Source organism: Phoxinus phoxinus (assembly GCF_949152265.1).
Source record: "Phoxinus phoxinus genome assembly, chromosome: 13".
NCBI lineage: Eukaryota > Metazoa > Chordata > Actinopteri > Cypriniformes > Leuciscidae > Phoxinus > Phoxinus phoxinus.
In genome coordinates this window covers 19445111-19463895 of record NC_136888.1, presented here as the reverse complement: position 1 = coordinate 19463895, position 18785 = coordinate 19445111, and the positions used below count along the sequence as shown (strand labels likewise).

Here is an 18785-nt window from a genome sequence, read left to right as displayed (position 1 = left end):
TTTAAAACGATAGAAATTGATACTATTATATCACAAACATAAAAATACAAGTGGATACTTATGTTTTTTTATTATTGTGAAATTTGTGATAAGCTCTTCTTATCTGCTGTGACATCCGTAAGTATTCTTGGAATGCATGTGTGCGTCTCTAAAAAAACAATAGGCTAGTCAATTTTAAACCCGTGTTTTATTAATATGCAAACATTTATTTTCTGTGCTAGATTTACAGTACATTGCCTGATTATTTGTTGCAGCATTATTTTGATATCCACCTTGTTTTAAAATGAGGTAGGCACAATGCTGTTGTTTTCGATGTGACTGTTTACCAAGGTATTTCATTACTGTCCCATGCATAGGCTTTCCCTGTTTTGTCTATGTTTAGATTGTCTATTATGTTCATAAGGCACTGGACAGAGTATTCTGTGCTGAACAGCTTGTCCTTGGGTACGTTTCGATGGTAGGGCCGAGACAAATCCGTATTCACGGTTCCAGGATGCAGGGATACACACACAATTTTAGATTGCCCTCGACCCAGCTCAATGGACAGGTTTCTGGTGGCCATGTTTAAGGCAGCTTTAGACATCCTATAGCTGTACCAGCCTCCAAGAACTGTAGACAGAAATATAAACCAACAGAGTGGTGAGCTTCAGGCTGTTAAGACAGAAATAGTCCAGATGTGGCTGTAAACAACTCTAGTTCATTTCATCTGAAGTCACTTTTAGCATGATGTAGCTATGTTAGTAGGAGCAAATAATTTGGAACTTGAAAATCATATTCAAGTTGTGTTTATTTTATTTTGAAAACAGACTTAAATTATGTTTTATTAACAAAGTTCGGGACGAGCACGTTCAGATCATTAACACAAGTGGAGAGTACTCAGCAATCAATGATAAGAGGGTATATATAGATTCAGCAGTCTCACCTCAAACCATTGACAGTTTAGCAGCATCCCTCCACCACCCCTTCTCCACACTTGGTCCAAACCACTTACTGTACATACGGGGGGGAGTACTCTGGGTTCGGGCCGAACTCCTCCCCCTCCCCCCGGACAGCACACCAAATACGCATTAAACTTTACCCCCTCTAGTATGTACAGTAAGTGTGAACTCGTGAAATGGGGATAGAAAACATTGTGGAAAATGTGTGCATGAGTTTCTTAGGCAAATGTAACATTTGTTTTATTATTGTCATATTTGAAGGGCCCTAATCAGGTAATTGGTAGCATAAACTTAAGCTCAAGTGCAGATAACTTTTCAAATCATCAGTTTTCCACACACAAGTTCATCTGATTTTAGACGATTTTAGCGTAATTTTTTCATAAAGTTATTGATCTGAAGCGCATGCAGTGGTGTTCTAAATTGAGGAGGCAAAGGAGGTAAATTAATGTAAATAAAAAAAAAACATTTTATTGTTGACACATTTTTTCAGATTTAATAAGCATTACTTATACTATAAAATAAACAAAAACAACCAGTACAATTCTATTTTGTATTTTTACATTAACAATGTAATTAATGTTATATTTATAAAAACGAAATATATTTCCTCATCAAGTTGCTTTTTAAGTTTCTCATCAAGTGCTTTTTAAGAATTTTAAAATTTACTCCAAAATAATAACTAACAAATTTCATATTTTATGTATATATTTGGTTAACTGATGTCTTTTCTTTTTAATAGTCAACTTATTTTCAGATCATCCATCAAAGCTCGGTAAACCAAAAGTCATGCACAGACACAGAGACCTTTATTTTCACCAAACTGATTGCCCACAAAAAAAACCCCTCACAGATAGAGTCTTCAAGCTTGAATTTGATGATAAGGCGGTGATATCCAATTGGGTGAGTCGTTTACTTTTTAATTAGTCATCCCATTAAAGCCATTATAAATTTAGACCGTTTTGCGAATGCTGAACACACACAAAAATGAGAGGCGGTATTATTTATCAGCGTAGACCACGGATATGACGTCACTTTGTAGGCCAACTGGCAGTTGGCATTACACTGGTTCCCTGGACAAAAATCTTTACCATAGGCTCTTGGATTATATATAAAACAAGCTCTGTGATCAACACAAGTGTATTATACTTACACATTTTGTCCATCAAGATCATTTTCACAGATCACTACACCACAGTCCCACAACTTCAATGTCACCATCACTAAGCTTCCGACAACTCTTTCAGTTTTTATCTAAAAAACGTTTTCTACGAAAGTTTGAGTTTACCTGTTTGGCATGATGACGTTTAATCTCCCCGACTGTCTCTGTAGTCCCATTTAGCCACATGTTAGCAACTGCCTTTTTCAAGACATGTAACATAAAAAAAAAAAAATCATGACTGGGTAATACTGATGTATTTTATTTCGTAAAATACGTGAAAGTATCTTGAGCTGGTGTTAACCACAGACCTTTTTTCAGCCATTTAACCAAAACCCATTCAAGAAACCCATTGAATTTGGGACGATGAAACCGGAAGTGCCAAAATGCCAAACCGCTAAAACTCATTTCTGCGTTTTGGCCTACAAATATACGTCACACCTGCACCACACTTTAGGCCAAGCATAACCCAATGGAGGCATTTTTGTAGCCGTTGTCTTGTAATTGCTGTGCAATTTGTGATTGAATGAGTGCACTCCATAACATCCACTATTGTTTCGGACACCACTACAAATGGCCGTCCCCTCAAGTAATGCTTTATTTTATGGGTATAAGGGGCGATTTCAGATTCACCCAAGGTCTTATGGGCTACTAGAAAGTTACAGGCAGGTGAGTTTGATCAAGGTTGGGGCTATACTTTGCAGTTAGTGGAGCTCAAGAGCCAGAGTTGAGAACCTCTGCTTTAAAGGTGCAGTAAGAGATTTCAGAGAAATGGCGTTGAAAGTTAGCCTGGTTAACACTAGACCCTTCTCAGTTGTAACTGACAGTGGATCTGGGGAAGGTTCATTCACAGCCCATTTCCAAAGGGGCGTCACCAACGGACGTCACTCAAATGCCTGTGGGCGCAATTGGATAGACATAAAACCCATCAGAGCGGTCATCATCGTGTAAAGCCCGCCTTAACGTTTGCGATTGGTGCCTCGATTTGGAAAAATTGGAAATGGGCTTGAATGGACTCTTGGCCAGACTGACTTGCAGAGCAAATCTCAAATTTGCCGGAAGTTCGCCAGGGTTTTCTCAAGCTAAATTGGAAACACAACACAACTGTAGCCAATCAGCAGTAGGGTGAAGGGGGAGGAGAGAGAGTGAGCAAGAGGGTGATTTGAAAAGGGAGACTAGAAAGAAAGACGGCAAAAGAGAAAAGGTCAAAGGAATATCACTGGGAAAAGAAGGGTTATGATCAGGAGCTTTAGGACCCACGTTAATATTAGAAAAGCTTTCCAGCACTGGAAAAACGAAGCAGGAAGGCCTGAAAACGGAGGCAGGAGTTGTGCTGTTTCTGCTCTATATATGAGTAACATTTGGTTTGCTTTGTTTTAGAGAACCAATAAATGCTGTTGTTGTTTTAATGTTCGCTGTACAAACAGGACAGTTTTGAGTGTAGCTATTTGAGTGTTTCCATCCAAAGTTGCGAATTTAACTGGAATATTGCATAAATATTTGAGAATAAAGCAGCATTTCCATCTTATGTGTTCAAAAGAACTACCGTAAATGGTCACTTCCTGTAAAATTAGTTCAAAATATCTGTAATAAAAATGGAAGTTGCTGCCAATGGGGAAGAAACTGTGGCTTTTTTTTTTCCTACATCATAAATGAGTTAAACCAAATCATTTTGATGACAGACCTCAGCTCGGGAATTTCAGTGTGATCAATCCAACATTTGAGATGCTGTGCAATGAAATGAATCACATAGTTATTGTTTGTCTGCATGGTGTGCTGCTGCAACTAACAATGAACTCTTGCTTGTACATACTCTTGTGTACTGGAAGTTTTTTATGTTGTTGTTCTTTGTCATTCATTCATCATCTTCCCTTTTTTCACAAAGCATTATTTTGCTTTGCTTCAGCTATGATTCTTGCATCATACATATGGAGGCAGAGCAATGAAGGTAGGGAGGGGAGTGTCTGTTTGGGTTGATTTCAAATATCAACAGTGTTTCTCAGAAATCACTTGTTGCACCAAGAGACTCCCGCTGCGCTAGTGTCGCTGTCGGACAATGTCACTTTAAAAAAATTAGTGATCTTTACCGTTTTTATTGTCATATGTCTTAATATACGTATTGTTTTATTTTTGTACTGTGGGTTATTTTCTCATCAAATTGTACATGCCTCCCTTACCTCCTCAAATAAAACACCCCTGTAAACCTAATGGAGAAAATTTGCTCTTGAACTGTTTTGCAAAGGGATACAAACCATTGTCTCCTATAGATCCCACTCTAGCAGTCATGTTCACGATGATGCCACTGTGCTGTTTCGCTTTCTCTGGGGGCTGCTGGCCAAACGCCCCTGTTCCCTTCTGAAGCAAGGGGACAAAATATTTGGCCATCACTAAAGGACCCACCGTATTAGTAACCAAAGTGGAAATGGTTCCCTGTAAAAAAAAAAGAAGATTAAAAAAAAAACATGTCTACAACATTTGAATATGACCCACAATGTAGCCTATTATTTCAATACTGATAAAAAAAGGTCCATTGGTCACCTGAGCGGACACGTCCCGTAAACTTGTTTCTCCTTTACCGGATGGATGAAGCATAGCTGAAGAATTAATGATCAAATCCACTTTCCCAAAGGCAGATTTGACACTTTCAGCTGCTCTCTTGATGTCATCTTCCTTGTTGACATCCATTTTCAGTACAGTCAACCTGCCCGCGTGCTGCGCGCTCAGCTCTGCCAGATGTTGTGCGGCGTCCGGATTTCTGCATGTCGCGATAACGGCTGCTGGAGATTTCTTTAAGAGTAGATATCTGCAGAAGTCTAAGCCCAGACCTCTGCTTGCTCCCTGCACAAGCGCCACAGCAGCCATGACTCCTCACGAAAATGAGACGCACGTGAATTTGTATTGACTGCCCTCTATGGGCGGCAGAAGGACGCTTACACAACAAACTAGTTTTGTAACTTATATTATCTTGCGTGTTTCCGTACTAGATTTCAATTCAGATGGCATTAAAAAAAAAGGTTTTTTTTTTTAGGTAGTAGGCTACAAATATTAGGCCTACATCTATAGTTGATCAATTATGATTGTAGGCCTATAAAAATCCCATTATATTTTATAGGCTATATTTAAAATGTACGACTAATAGCCTACTAAAGTGATCTAATAAGCCAGAAATAGCCTACATTCGCAAAGTTAGGCTTACTATATTATCAGTAGAAGCCAATGTAGCATAGGCATTGAAAAGCCCTAAAAAGCATCTAGACAAGGGACTCTTAAAATGCATAAATGTCATAGCATTAGACTCAAAAGTGGCACCTGTGAATAAAATATGTTAAAACATTTCTTAGAATTAACTTCACTACTATTCTTTTACATTTTGCAGTTACTTTTAAACAGCTGGTCCCAATGTCATTTTGGTCAATTTATGATTTCAGTTGCTCTCATGAGCACATGTGTCTTAGAAAGAAAAGAGAAAAAAAAACATTGTTCAAATGTGTCTCATGCGCGCAGCAGCTGTAATTGTGATATCAGTATGTGTTTGGGCACCTTTGCCGTTTGTATATAGATATAAATACATATATTTTGCCACTAGGAGGCGACAGCTTGTTTCTAAATAAAACTTCAGGACAGTACCACCGGCTACTTTACAAAACAAGAAGAGTAATGATATTCCGTCTGGTTTCTGTGGAATAATGTTCTTTTACTATTATTATTATTTGTAATGCTAAAAAAAAATTTCTTGGGGTTGTAGCACACTTTGCAGAATAGTTATATTAGACCCACAGATATTCCTGATAGTAATTAGAGACCTAATTAATTAATATAGAGACCTTCAGAGTGAATATTAACACATTGTCTTTATGATTTATAGCAATGTTTTTCTATTTTCATCACTATTTAATGTTTTTTTTTCTTAATTTGTTTTTCAGTTAAAGTGTTAAAAATTTCAGTTAAAAATGTTCTATATGGTTAGCATATCATTTTCTATTAAAACGGTAAAAATTAAATTAAGGCGTGGATGGTGATAATGACAAAATATTTATTTGATTAGGCCTACCTCAAATTTCACTGACAAAATCGTTTTTTTTTTTTTTTTACTAAAACTGTACAGGCGTAACACTATTTACACAGTTTAGGGACATATGTTGTTATATTGTAATTTGTAACAGACAGAGAAAATGTGAAATTTACATCAGACCCAAAATGTTGATATAGCCTATTCTGTTACTGTAATAGTAGCTATCAATTACAACAATTTATCACGATTATCTGCCATCGTGTATAAATAAGTAGGCATTTATCTTCCAAATTCTTATTTGTTGTTGTGAAGGATAAAAGACTGACGCCAGCTTGCTAGATCACTTGCATAAAAAACATGACAAACTTCTCTCAGTTTTTATCGGAACATGGTGTGCGAAAATGACGAACCACCAATGATCTCTAAAAATAGAGAAATTAGCCGCGCGTCAGTGACTGAACGCTAATCGGATGCGCATCAGTCTTTGCGCGCGCAGCTGTGATCTCGTGAAATCATCGGTTTCTCTGAAAAGTTCATGGATAAAAGGAGCACGGCATGGTGCTGGGCGATACCAACAGAACTAGCGTCGCGCAAAGCCACGGACAAACTATGAAGCCCTTCATGGCCGAGGAGCGCGCGAGAGAGACAGGTGCATGTGTTGAAATATCTAACGGTATAATGATCTCCGAGATCCTCGTCCCTCGACTATTCAAAATTGCTGACGAGTCTGGAGAAATGGCAGTGTCTACGGGCTCCGGTTCCTTGGACATGAAGCCCTCCAGCTCGCCGATCCTACTGGAGATGATGGAGGTGGCAAACGGCACGCGCTGCGCGGAGCAGATCCTCAGCTACGGAGAGGTCGAGAAGGTGCTGATCGGTGGGGTGCTGACTATGCTCACACTCATAACCATCTGCGGGAACCTGCTCGTGGTCATCTCCGTGTGTTTTGTGAAAAAGCTACGGCAGCCCTCCAACTATCTGATCGTGTCCCTCGCGCTCGCGGACCTCTCCGTTGCGCTCGCGGTGATGCCGTTCGTCAGCATCACGGACCTGATCGGTGGCCGGTGGATTTTTGGCAAGTTCTTCTGTAACGTGTTCATAGCCATGGATGTGATGTGCTGCACCGCGTCCATCATGACCCTTTGCGTTATCAGCATCGACCGGTGAGTTTTCTTAACAGTGGACTGATTATGTCCATCATAATGATGATCAGTTTATTGATACATACATAGGCTACATGATAAATTATTTGGCAACACTGTACAATACCGGTCAGGTTGTTATCATTAGTGAATCCATTAGGAATAATTAAATAATAATCAACCATAATTTTACAGTTTTTTATATATTAAGTTAACTAAAACTATAACAAAAAAAAAACATAAAATATTCGTCACTTTAAATAAAATAAAATAAAACATAGAAAACTTAATTGTATTTTATTTCAGCTATAGTTGCCAAGGCAACACTTATTTATTTAGTTTAAATTAATGTTAAAAAAAAAAAGTGTGTCCATTCCATCTGTATTTTCCCTCTATCACAGGTACCTGGGCATCACCAGACCCCTAACATACCCGGTGAGGCAGAATGGATGGTGTATGGCCAAAATGGTGCTTTCAGTGTGGCTGCTCTCTGCGTCAATCACCTTGCCACCGCTCTTTGGCTGGGCGCAGAACGTGAACGATGACCGCGTGTGTCTGATCAGCCAGGACTTTGGCTACACTATTTACTCTACAGCTGTTGCGTTTTACATCCCCATGACTGTCATGCTGGTCATGTATAACCGCATCTACCGTGCCGCCAAGCTCAGCGCTGCCAAACACACCATCACTGGCTTCCCTCGTGCAGGACAGGAGGAGGAAGAGGAGGATGAGGTGGAAGTGGAAGGGGCCGATGGGACGGTAGGTCCCATGGGTGTGGATTGCGTAACCGTTGCGATCAAGCTTCAGAGGGAAGTGGAAGAGTGTGCGTGTCTGCCTCGAATCCTGCGAGGAGTGGGCAGGAGGAGCCTGGACCGCAGGAGCATTTCCATATTCAAGCGGGAACAGAAGGCGGCAGCCACGCTCGGGGTGGTGCTAGGAGCGTTCACCGTCTGCTGGCTCCCGTTCTTTATCCTGTCCACGGCCCGGCCCTTCATCTGTGGCACAGAGTGTAGCTGTGTCCCGCTGTGGGTGGAGAGAACCCTGTTGTGGCTGGGGTACGCCAACTCACTCATCAACCCCTTTATCTATGCTTTCTTCAACCGCGACCTGCGCACCACCTACCGAAGCCTGCTCAGCTGCCGTTACCGTAATATTAACCGCAGACTGTCAGCCGCCGGCATGCATGAGGCCCTACGACTGGTGGAAAGACCAGAGGTGGTTGTCTCTGGGTGACCCGAAGTGTGCACATAACATACAAAGAGTTCAGAGGTGAACACTTGGAACTCACAAGCCTAAATGGTCATTATGCCATTTAGGACGTGTCATGTTTGGAAGACGTCACGTGTACTGACAGTACATACACAGTCAAAACAGTGGCCACTTCAGACAGAGGTGCATTATGGTCAATGCAGTTGCATTTTCTCCTCTTTGCTGACACAGGAACACACTATCACTGGCTTTTCTTTAGTAGAACTGCAGAGAAAATACATATAGCGGATGGATCAAAGAGTTCTTTTTCAAACCACAAAACAAGAAATGGACCAACCCATTTCACAATATTTTTTCATATTTTAAATATGTATATATATTTAAAACGGTATACTTTGTGTTATATTACCTTGACAGAACATTGCATAAAACGAATTCGTGGAAACAGTATCATGGATTTTTTTTTTAACACAAAAATTCGATAAATGCTGTTGTCTCCCGTTCACCACTAAAGAAGTTTACTGACTTCCGCTTCTGAGAACCCTGGAAATGTGAAAGGGGTCCATATATACATATATGAATTCAATTATTTTTTAAATTCATATACAGGACACGTGTAATATTGCATCAGTATCCTGATAACTTGATATTGTGAAATGTTGTCCCTCAAGGGCTTTGAGGGAATCGAGATATACAGATCAATCGAACTGTTGGGAGAAATCTGTTTAGATTGATCCATTCTTAAAAATAGAAAACCGCCCAGCTCCGTTTCAGCTTTAAAAACATTAATCGAGCTCAACGAGCTGTGAGAAACTGGTTTGTCAACTGTCAGCACCTGTTAGCTCACTAAGTGTGATTCATCTGTGTCTGATTCTTGCGACTTTATGCTAAACACAACTTTCTACTTTCAGTCTGCACATGCTCACTCCGTATAAAACCACTGATTTTATGCATTGATGGAAAGTGCGTTAAAGACACAGGTCTAATGTCAGCTAAGCTTCTTCCTGCAGCTGTGGTTAAGCCAGATGCAACAGGAGGTAATCTGATCACCAATCAGTAATTAAAGGGATTCTGATGAGATTGACTCGGCTCTTTTTCTTTTTGTTGGCAGCTATTTATAATTCGGTTCTGCATCTTATGCAATTAGCTTTTATGTCACGAGTATTTATTTAGTATACTTGTCATGGGAAAAATTCATCTCGCTGTGATCAGATTCACTCTTTTGAATCAGTGTGCATAAAAATAATATCATCAAATTTGTAATGACTTTTGTATGGTGCTGTCTAAAGTCTGCTTGTGTATATATATAAAAATGCAGCAAAATGTAGATACCTTCTTTATTGTTGTATACATGTTGTAATGTCACTTCTTGTGCATATTTTCCCATACGAGTTGGAATAAATTATGAGAAAATTGGGATTTTTGTGATGTACTTGTCTTGTTCGAATCAACTCCAGAACATTGACAGATCTATATAAAATTGAACTGCTGCCTAGTTACCCCACTAATAATTTTTTTCCCATTAGCATGCCATTTCTATGACTGCACCTTGAATATTGAATACACCTAGGCAGCGCTCAGGGTGAGCGAAGGATGGCGGGAGAAAGAAAAGAAAGAGAAGCGAAGTGCGGGGGAGCTATTCACTTAGAATCACTAAAGCACTTGTTATGACTCAAATCTAATTAGTTGCCCAGTCCTTGAGGCCCTGCTGGGAATTCTATTTTAAGGGTCCAGCGTGTCTACCTGTGACAGCTACCTGCCGCTGGTGAAAGATTCATTCACAGAGAGGCTGGACTGGTCCTGATTTCACACCAGTGTTTCACTCAACATGAATCTACTCTGGTCCATGAGTATTGTATGAGCTTCTGCTGACACAAAGAAATCATTTCTGCCTGCCGAGCTGAAGAAATAAAGTAACATAAAGGCTGATGCCGAAGTTGTAGATGGTCTGGAGGACTGTAAAATTATAGGTCATAATTCCCCTACTGAGAAAATCCTTTCAGTCATATAAGAGCGTGATTATTATAGCCCATTTTGAGTGGGATATAATCACCTGTGACACACTTCTTTGTGTATTTTTTATTACTTTCCTAATTTTCCTACATCTTTATTTCTTTTTTTCCCATCAGTGTTAAGGTGTTCTCTTCATTCATCGTGACAAATGATCAATTATCAATGATGTGATATATTCCAGATTATCGAATCACCTGAGTCTATTTCTCCCTATGAACACTAATTAATTATAGATTTTTTTTGCATAAATTAATTACATTTGGAACCTGGAGATTAATTCGGAAAATCATTAGGCCCTGCTAAATTATCCAGCTAAAACTCTGCTAATATTTTCCGTGAAGCTCATTTGCGTCCTTGGGATTAACACTTTGTCACCTTTAGAGTGCTCTGAGCACAATAAATCATAATAATACAATTTCCTCTTGCTTTTTCTCTCTCTCGTCTTGCTGTGTAGAAGCAGTCAGTCGATTGTTGAACTGATCTTTATGTGATTTGTGTGCTAGAAAAAGATATGCATCTGCATTCTTCATCAGTCTGCATGCCATTTACATATGAAGTGCCTCAGAAGGTGGTCACAGAAATCGCTCCGACTTCCTGCTGAAAGAAAGCGAGAGAGATGAGAGCATCGAGAACCAGAAAAATAACAAGAGGCTTGATCTTTGAGCATTCTGCGCACTTAAGACTGATTAGCTCCTACTTGTGTTTGACTATGCTTTAAAAAAGTAATAAATATATCCAAGCTGGCTTATTTCACTACAACAGTAATTACAGACACTGATCATGATTACATAATTTGCAATGCATTATATACAACATTATTTAACAATCAGTGGCATTCAGAAAACAAAAATCTGTTTGGTGTTCTGATTGGGCTGTTTGCTAAGAGGACTTGTTGCTTCTTATCTAAAATGTTGCCTGTTACTCATCGGTGCCCTGTGAGAATGACTTTTACTCACAAATCCACTCAGATCTGTCTCATTTTTTTCATCAGAGTGGAAAGCTGTTCAAACTACAGGGCTTTTTTCGCCGCACTGATTATGTGTTAACCTAAGGACTTGCTCAATTGTCAATGCAGGTAATTATTATAAAGGTTAATGTAATTATGTCTAAAATAGAGTGACTGTCTATATACATTTGGCTTCCTTCAGGTTATATTCCTCTAGAATAAGAACCAAAAGACAGTACAATGAAGTGTACAGCTTAAATTGACCATTTCTGAGGGGTCACTCAGTCCTAGTTCCCATCATTCTTAATTTTTAAATAAAACTGCATAAAATACTTTTAGCAAAGTTATAATCAAGATGCGTGATGTGTGACAAAAGTGATGTCTGGAGGGGGTATTTGCACAATATTTGCTTTTAATGACACTTCAGGTCCCAATAAACAATGAAAATATGAGGAGTGTGTTGTATTGGGAAGATCCACTAAACTTGGTTAAGGTATAACAATTATTTGTCAAGAAAGGCAAGTTCCAGCATATTATTAAATACGGGTTTTTACTGTATTTCACAAAAAGCATAGAAAAACTAAAAGCGCACAGGAAATAGGGCATTCATTGACTAAAATGTGATCAGTTATTCATATTTTGTTGGTTCTCCCAGATAACAGCAGACCATTTTTTTGGGCATTGACTCGCTAAAACTTGTGTATTGTCACTAAATGTGTATTACCCTCCTTAAAGGATAACTCTCGCCAAAATTTAACCTAGGCTCTTTTTGTTAATCTACCCGAGTCAAACATTCGTGTAAAAGCATAATTAGAATTGAAACTCCACTTTTAAGTTTGACAGTATTTTCGTTTTCGGTCAAAATGCCTTTTGAATGGGAGTGCTAGGGGCACTTGGTAGCATCAAAATCGCTATTTTTAAATCACTAAGGAGGCTCGACACAACATGAAACTATGCTTGAAGTACCACCAGGGGCTCCACGTGAACTCGAGCATTGAGAACATTGTTTGTTTACACAGAGTTTACCAAAAAGAAAAAGTTCAATTTTGGCGAGAGTTATCTTTAAGTTCTTCAAAGTTGAACTTCAGTAAAATACCTGCATGTTTTTTCATAATTCAGGTTTATAATTACCTGCAGGTTTTCAATGGCTTCAAGGCCAGGAGACTGAGGAGGCCACTTTAAGACTTCAAGATGCTGAGCATGAACACTTTGTACATTTGATGTCCAAACAGATCCTCCATACACACTACGTTGTGTTCAGCAGGACCAAATATTGGTTCATTTTCAAAGTGCCAGCAACTTTGTAGACATGCATCCCCAATACCATTATGTTTCCTCTGCTGTGCTCAATGGAGCCACGCATGCATTTGGTATCAAAACAATCCAGTCGTCTCCTGTGAACATACCTGACACCATCCAATGCTAAGTTATTAAATTTTGACTTTTCAGATTGCAGAACATGGCTCCAATCTTCCACACTCCAGTCCTTTTTTGTTGCTGTTGCTTTTTGGGAAAAACGCAAGGTAAACACTTCGCAGGAGACATCTCATAAAAATGGTTTCTTTACTGGTTGCCTACACAACCTCTCAATCCAGTCTCTATTCGCCAGTTCAAGATGAAATTTGAGGTTGGAAGTCTCATCAGGTCTTTAGATGCTGTTTTAAAGTCTTCCCACATTCAGGTGATTTTCATACCTCGATCAAAATGCTCACTATTGTTCCTTGACAAGCCACAGCACTTTACATTCCGCATAGTGGTCTCACTTTGCTTTGAAATAAAGACATTGTGACCATTCACATCATGTACATGAGCAATATCCAAAACTGCTTGATAGCTATTTCAACAATATTCTCCTTGGTCACAGAGGACAGCTTCTCCCATCTGTCCCTTTTCTCTAAAACCTACAAAATAACATCTAATAATATACCTAATATATCACGATTCCCCTGCCACCTGTGCACTACAGTTCCCAGAATCTTTCCTGTTTTCCACCAGCAGACATTGCACACATCGTTCAGCCTCATCATCTTTAAGCCTGCTCCACACACTCATCTTTGTCTGGTCTGCAACTATAGGACTCATCCAAGCTCTGTGTTGTTCTCCTCACCTCCACTCTAACCTGTGTCTCCTTCTCCAGCTCTCCATGTTCTCCCAGTCTCAGTAAGAAGAAACAAATTTCTTAATTCTGTTACCCTGCGACTCATTGGTGTGAAAGTGTTCGTGTGGTGCATCGTACATCACTTTTGGCCACTGCTGTGTACATATAGTTGTTGCTAGAGGGGTCAAAACTTTGTTTAGTACAGTAATCAGTGTATCAGTTTTATTGCTGTTACATCTTGTACCTTTGTCTTTTTGTCCGATTTTCAAATAATACTCTTTTGCTTCAAATCAAAGTTGGTAATGTGTTTTACCTCGTAGCTGGATGTTTAACACTTTAACTGTGCCTTTTTTCTTTTCTTTTTTTTCTAAGAGAAAAGTTACATTGGAAAAATACTTCCGGAACGGAAAAAAGTGGATGGCACCTTTGCACTCTATTACCATTTAATTCCCCCCCTTATAAACGCTGGAATGAAAAACATGTCATGTGAAAGTTTCTATGACTGTATAGTGTATGAATATTTAACCCTCAGGTTTGGTTTTGCGTCATTTTGACCCAGAGAGGATTTTCTTTTTTTTTCTTTTTAGAATTTTTGCTACACTCAACACTTGTGGTATTCTAGGTCGAAAATGACCGGCCTACAAATGCTTATAAATCTCTCATTATTCTATTATCACCAAAATATTGAATTCAATCTTTTTGTCAACTTTTTTTTTTCAATTACAAGTCTTGTATTTCTTTTTGAAACTGATTGATCGTATGCCTCATTGATCTAAGCTTATGCACCTCAGTTTTTGAGTGAAAAAAAAAACAATGTGGGTAAATTTGTCATTATTCAACAAAATACAGAAAATTAAACTATTTATCACAGTGTGCTTTAATGTTTAACCAAGAAGTTTGTTTTGAAATGCTTTTATTTTGTACAAAATGACACAAAGTCACAAAAAATAGCTTATAAATCTCTCGTTGTTCTATATTAATCACCAAATATTGGATTCAATATTTTTATCAACTTGTTTTCTTTCATTTAGGACAGGTGTTGTATTTATTTTTTAAATTGACTGATTGTAATTTTTCATGAAAGAGACGTGTTTGATGTGATCCCTGTACAAACTGCATATACCAAACTGTTTACCATCCTATTTTCTAGAGAACGTTTGTTTTGAAGAGCCTATTTGGAAATTTGAGGCTGCCCACTGCATGCCGGAACCTGCCAGATACACATGATATGTGCACTCAATAGGTAGGACAATGTAAAAAGGCATCTCAATCTCTGGAGTATTTAAGCCTCTATGGTCAGTTCCCCTCTGTGAGATGATTACAGAGGGCTGTGCTTCCTACAGCCATCCCATAATCTCACAGCATGGTCACAGGAAAACACATACACAAACAAACAAACACTGTCTCATTTGCTCCATGACATATCAGAAACATATAACCATATCGAATGTGTGTAAGATGGGAAAGAGTAAAACATTGAGGGACGTTTTAGTGGGTTATTCAATGTGTTACTTGCTGGGAATTTTACTTTTTTATACATTTTCTCATGGCAAGCACATGCAAAACTCACCACCACCATGATGCTAGAGCCCATCTCCAAGATATTCTTGTCCCAAGACATGGCTCAGTAGTCTCTGCTTCAGTTGAAGTCTATGGGATTTTTCAGGTCAAACTTTTTTTCAGGTCTGATTTTATATTGGACGTTTTGAGGTCCAATATGAAATCACGTCCACAGCACAAACACTGACCACCCAAAGTTTAAGTTTACTTTAATGCTTTTTTTCAAATCCATAACCCTTATTACATTGTTGTTTGCCTTAGCAAATACTAATGACATGTGAAGTGCTGAGTCTTATTATATATCATCTTCCTTTATATCTGGAATGTTGAAGAGATTATCGACATCAGGCAATAACAGTGTGTGTGGGATATCTGGTGGAATAGAGAGAAGGGGGGGGGGGGGGGGGAAGAAATAGAAACAGGAGGAGGCTATAAGAAGTGTATTTATATCTAATGCTTATATCGGATAATGGTTGGGTTATTTTTACAAAACAGGAAGACTCTTCTGGAAGATCATATATCATTTAGGGAATGCAGTCTAAAAAAACACACCCAGGTTCCCATGCATCTAATTGATGCATTATGCATATTAATTCCTGGCTAAATGTTGCAGATATGATTGTACACATAACATCTTTAAAAAATCACATTAGAGAAACAGTATACGAGAAACAGATACACAAACAGCTCTTCGGGAACTCTCTTTAAAATTGTCAGACCTTAGCCAGTAGTTCAACTTTCCAGTTGGTTTGGTGCATGTTTCTCAAAATGATTTACACACACACACGCACATGATTCACAAAATGATTTACACACACACACACACACACGCACGCACGCACACACATTCTTGTACATCTATCTTTATGAGGACATTCATTGACACAATGCAATCTCTAGCAGTTTACCCTAACCTTACCCATCACAACTAAGTGCCAAGCCCGAACCCTTACCCTAAACCTACCCTTAACCTCATTATAACCTTATCCCTAAAACCAAGTCTTGACCCTCAAACAGGCCAAGGGGTCTCAGAAAGTAAGGACCGGCCAAAATGTCCTCACTTTACTCTCTATGTCCTCACTCCAATGGTCTAAAACTCAAACTGGTCCTCACAAAGATAGTTGTACAAGGACAAGTACAAGTACAAGTACAAGTACAAGTACAAGTACAAGTACAAGTACAAGTACAAGTACAAGTACAAGTACAAGTACAAGTACACGCACACGCACACACACACACTTTTCCCATCTATCCCTAACCATCACAGTTTTCTGCATTTTTACATGTTCAAAAAACATAATTTTATGTGATTTACAAGTTGTTTTCCTCAGGACCACTTACCAGCACACTGTTAGAGTCCTTAAGAGGACTACAGGATACCAAAAAGTGAAAATTGATTTGCATGCAGGACGAATTAAGGGAATTCCCTGAGGGGCTGATAGTTTGAGAACCTTTTGACCTAGAAATCTTTACACCATTATAGACCAGCCCAATTTGGATGCTTAAATCTGGTAAGATACTTAAAAAAAAGTAATTTCATAGCTTTTATTGAGTGACCTTAAAAGGGGCAATATAAGACAGAAATAGTGCTTTTGAGCCTGCTGTGTCTTATTCACGCTCTGCAGAGCATGGCAAACAAGCACGTGAACGCAGCAATCAGACAAAATGCTCAACATTAACCGCAAAATGACAACAAAACATCTGAATAATAAAAAAGACCAAAAAAAAGAAGCTCTTTATTTAGTTGTAAAAATGAAAGTGGCGTCATGTTAACTTAAAGGTCAAAGCATCAGTGGTATAAGGGTGGCGACCTTTATTGCAGACGGTCAGATCTGAGCAGACAGCCTGATGTCCTGCACCACTGCTGCTCCAGGCATTTTTCTATCAAATGTCACTCGCCATTCACCTTTGGCCACATTTTCGGAAGAAACCATGCTGACAATCCCAATATTAAAGTTAAACAGTTAATTTACAAATTTCTATGAACATTTTTTATATTATGTCACTCCTTAAAGAGATAGTTCACCCAAAAAAATTAAATTCTGTCATCATTTTCTCACCCTCATGTTGTTCCAAACTTGTATTGATTTCTTTCATCTGTTGAACACAAAAGAAGATATTTAAAAAAATGTATGCACCCCTTATGAAAAAAAAAGCGCTATGGAAATCAACGGCTACCGCCTACCGGCAACTGTTTAGTGACTAACACTCTTCAAAATATCTTCTTTTATGTTCAACAGAAGAAAGAAACTCATACAGGGTTGGAACAATATGAAGTTGAGTAAATTATTAAATAAATTGTTATTTTTGGGTGAACTATCCCTTTAAAGCAATACAAGTCATATCCAACAGGTTGGTTTTTCCCTTTTTGCTATTTTTTATTATTATTATAAATTCAATTTGTGACAGTTTTATCTGGGTTTAACACTACTGGATATGTGCAACAGTAATTCTCATTTAGAAGGCTTTATTCCCTTGCAATAATGAGTAACACTGAATTTTTACAGTCAAACAAAAGCAATAAGACCACACCATTAAAGTCTCGTTTTAAGTGGCCAGACGGAAATCTGTGTTTTTTTTGTCTGACTGCCATTTAGTTTAACTGCCTTTTAAATCGTTTTAAACGTTAATTATTTCTTTGTGGTAAAAGAACAAAAGCAAAAACCATGGCCAAATGGCCAAGTACCACCGCGGAAAAAAAAGCTGAATTATTCTTTTATATAGGCTACTTTATTATTTTCCAGAAAGAACAAAGTTATTTGTTTGTTTCGTAGCAGAGGTGGTAAAATAAGATTGAAGGTATTGTTTTGACCTTCTCTGACCATTCACAGCTTCTTTGATTTGAGGTTTCTACTTTCACGTGAAAGATTCAACTAAAGCACATACAAATCATTAAAAAAAAAACTTTTTTCATTAAAAAAAATTGGGGTTTAACAGCGATGCCATATAAGAACCATTTATGGTTCCCTAAAGAACCTTTCTGTGAACAGTTAATAATTTTTTTTCCAAGTAATAAACATTTTAAAAATCTAAAGAACCTTCTCCACAACGAAGAAGCTTTTGTGCAATGGAAAGGTTCTGTAGATGTTCATGGAACCATCAATATAAATAAAGAAGCTCATTTATCAGTGCTTTTGAACTTTGTATTCAATAAGGAATCCTGCATGAATAAAATGTATTACAGTTTCCACAAAAACTTTTATCAGTGCTGAAAACTGTTCTACTGCTTATAAGAAAATGTTATTTGAGCAGCAAATAAGCATATTATGATTTCTGAAGAATCATGTGACACCGAAGACTGCTGAAAATTCAGCTTTGCCATCACAGGAGTAAATTACATTTCAAAATATTAATATAGAATGTGTTGATATTTCACAATATTACTGCGTTTTTATTCAAATAAATGCAGCCTTGGTGAGCATAAGAGATTTCTTGCAAAAACATTTCTCACAGGCTACAAACCTTTAAACAGTACAGTGCAAATTTTAACAGTAAAAAGTATCTTTAATTTGATTGACACAAAACCTATCGTATGAGCAACATTCAATGAGGACGGTTCTCCAGAATTTTGCTCTGGTCTGAACAGATTTTAAAATAGAGGTAGCAAATTAATTTACCTTAACTAGTGAACCGTACAAATCACGGCAGGGAAGGCATAAGAAAAGAGAGAAGAAAAAGGTGGAGGAGGGAGACTTATCGAACAATATCAGA

General features: G+C 38.2%; 2 protein-coding genes across 2 annotated transcripts; one reads left to right on the top strand and one right to left on the bottom strand.

Annotated features, from left to right (window-relative positions):
* Positions 1 to 168: 168 nt before the first annotated feature.
* Positions 169 to 5009, bottom strand: LOC307009322 (C-signal). The gene is made up of 3 exons (XM_079633006.1): positions 4633 to 5009; positions 4347 to 4524; positions 169 to 609 (listed from the first exon to the last, which is right to left on the bottom strand). The coding sequence occupies exons 1-3, from the start codon at positions 4954 to 4956 to the stop codon at positions 323 to 325; spliced, it is 789 nt and encodes a 262-aa protein (XP_079489132.1). The 5' UTR covers positions 4957 to 5009; the 3' UTR covers positions 169 to 322.
* A 1652-nt stretch (positions 5010 to 6661) lies between these two features.
* Positions 6662 to 9874, top strand: htr7a (5-hydroxytryptamine (serotonin) receptor 7a; the record flags this gene model as incomplete). Its single annotated transcript, XM_079633773.1, has 2 exons — positions 6662 to 7269; positions 7650 to 9874. 2 exons carry the CDS (start codon positions 6662 to 6664, stop codon positions 8479 to 8481), a joined length of 1440 nt encoding a protein of 479 aa, XP_079489899.1. The 3' UTR covers positions 8482 to 9874.
* Positions 9875 to 18785: the final 8911 nt, after the last annotated feature.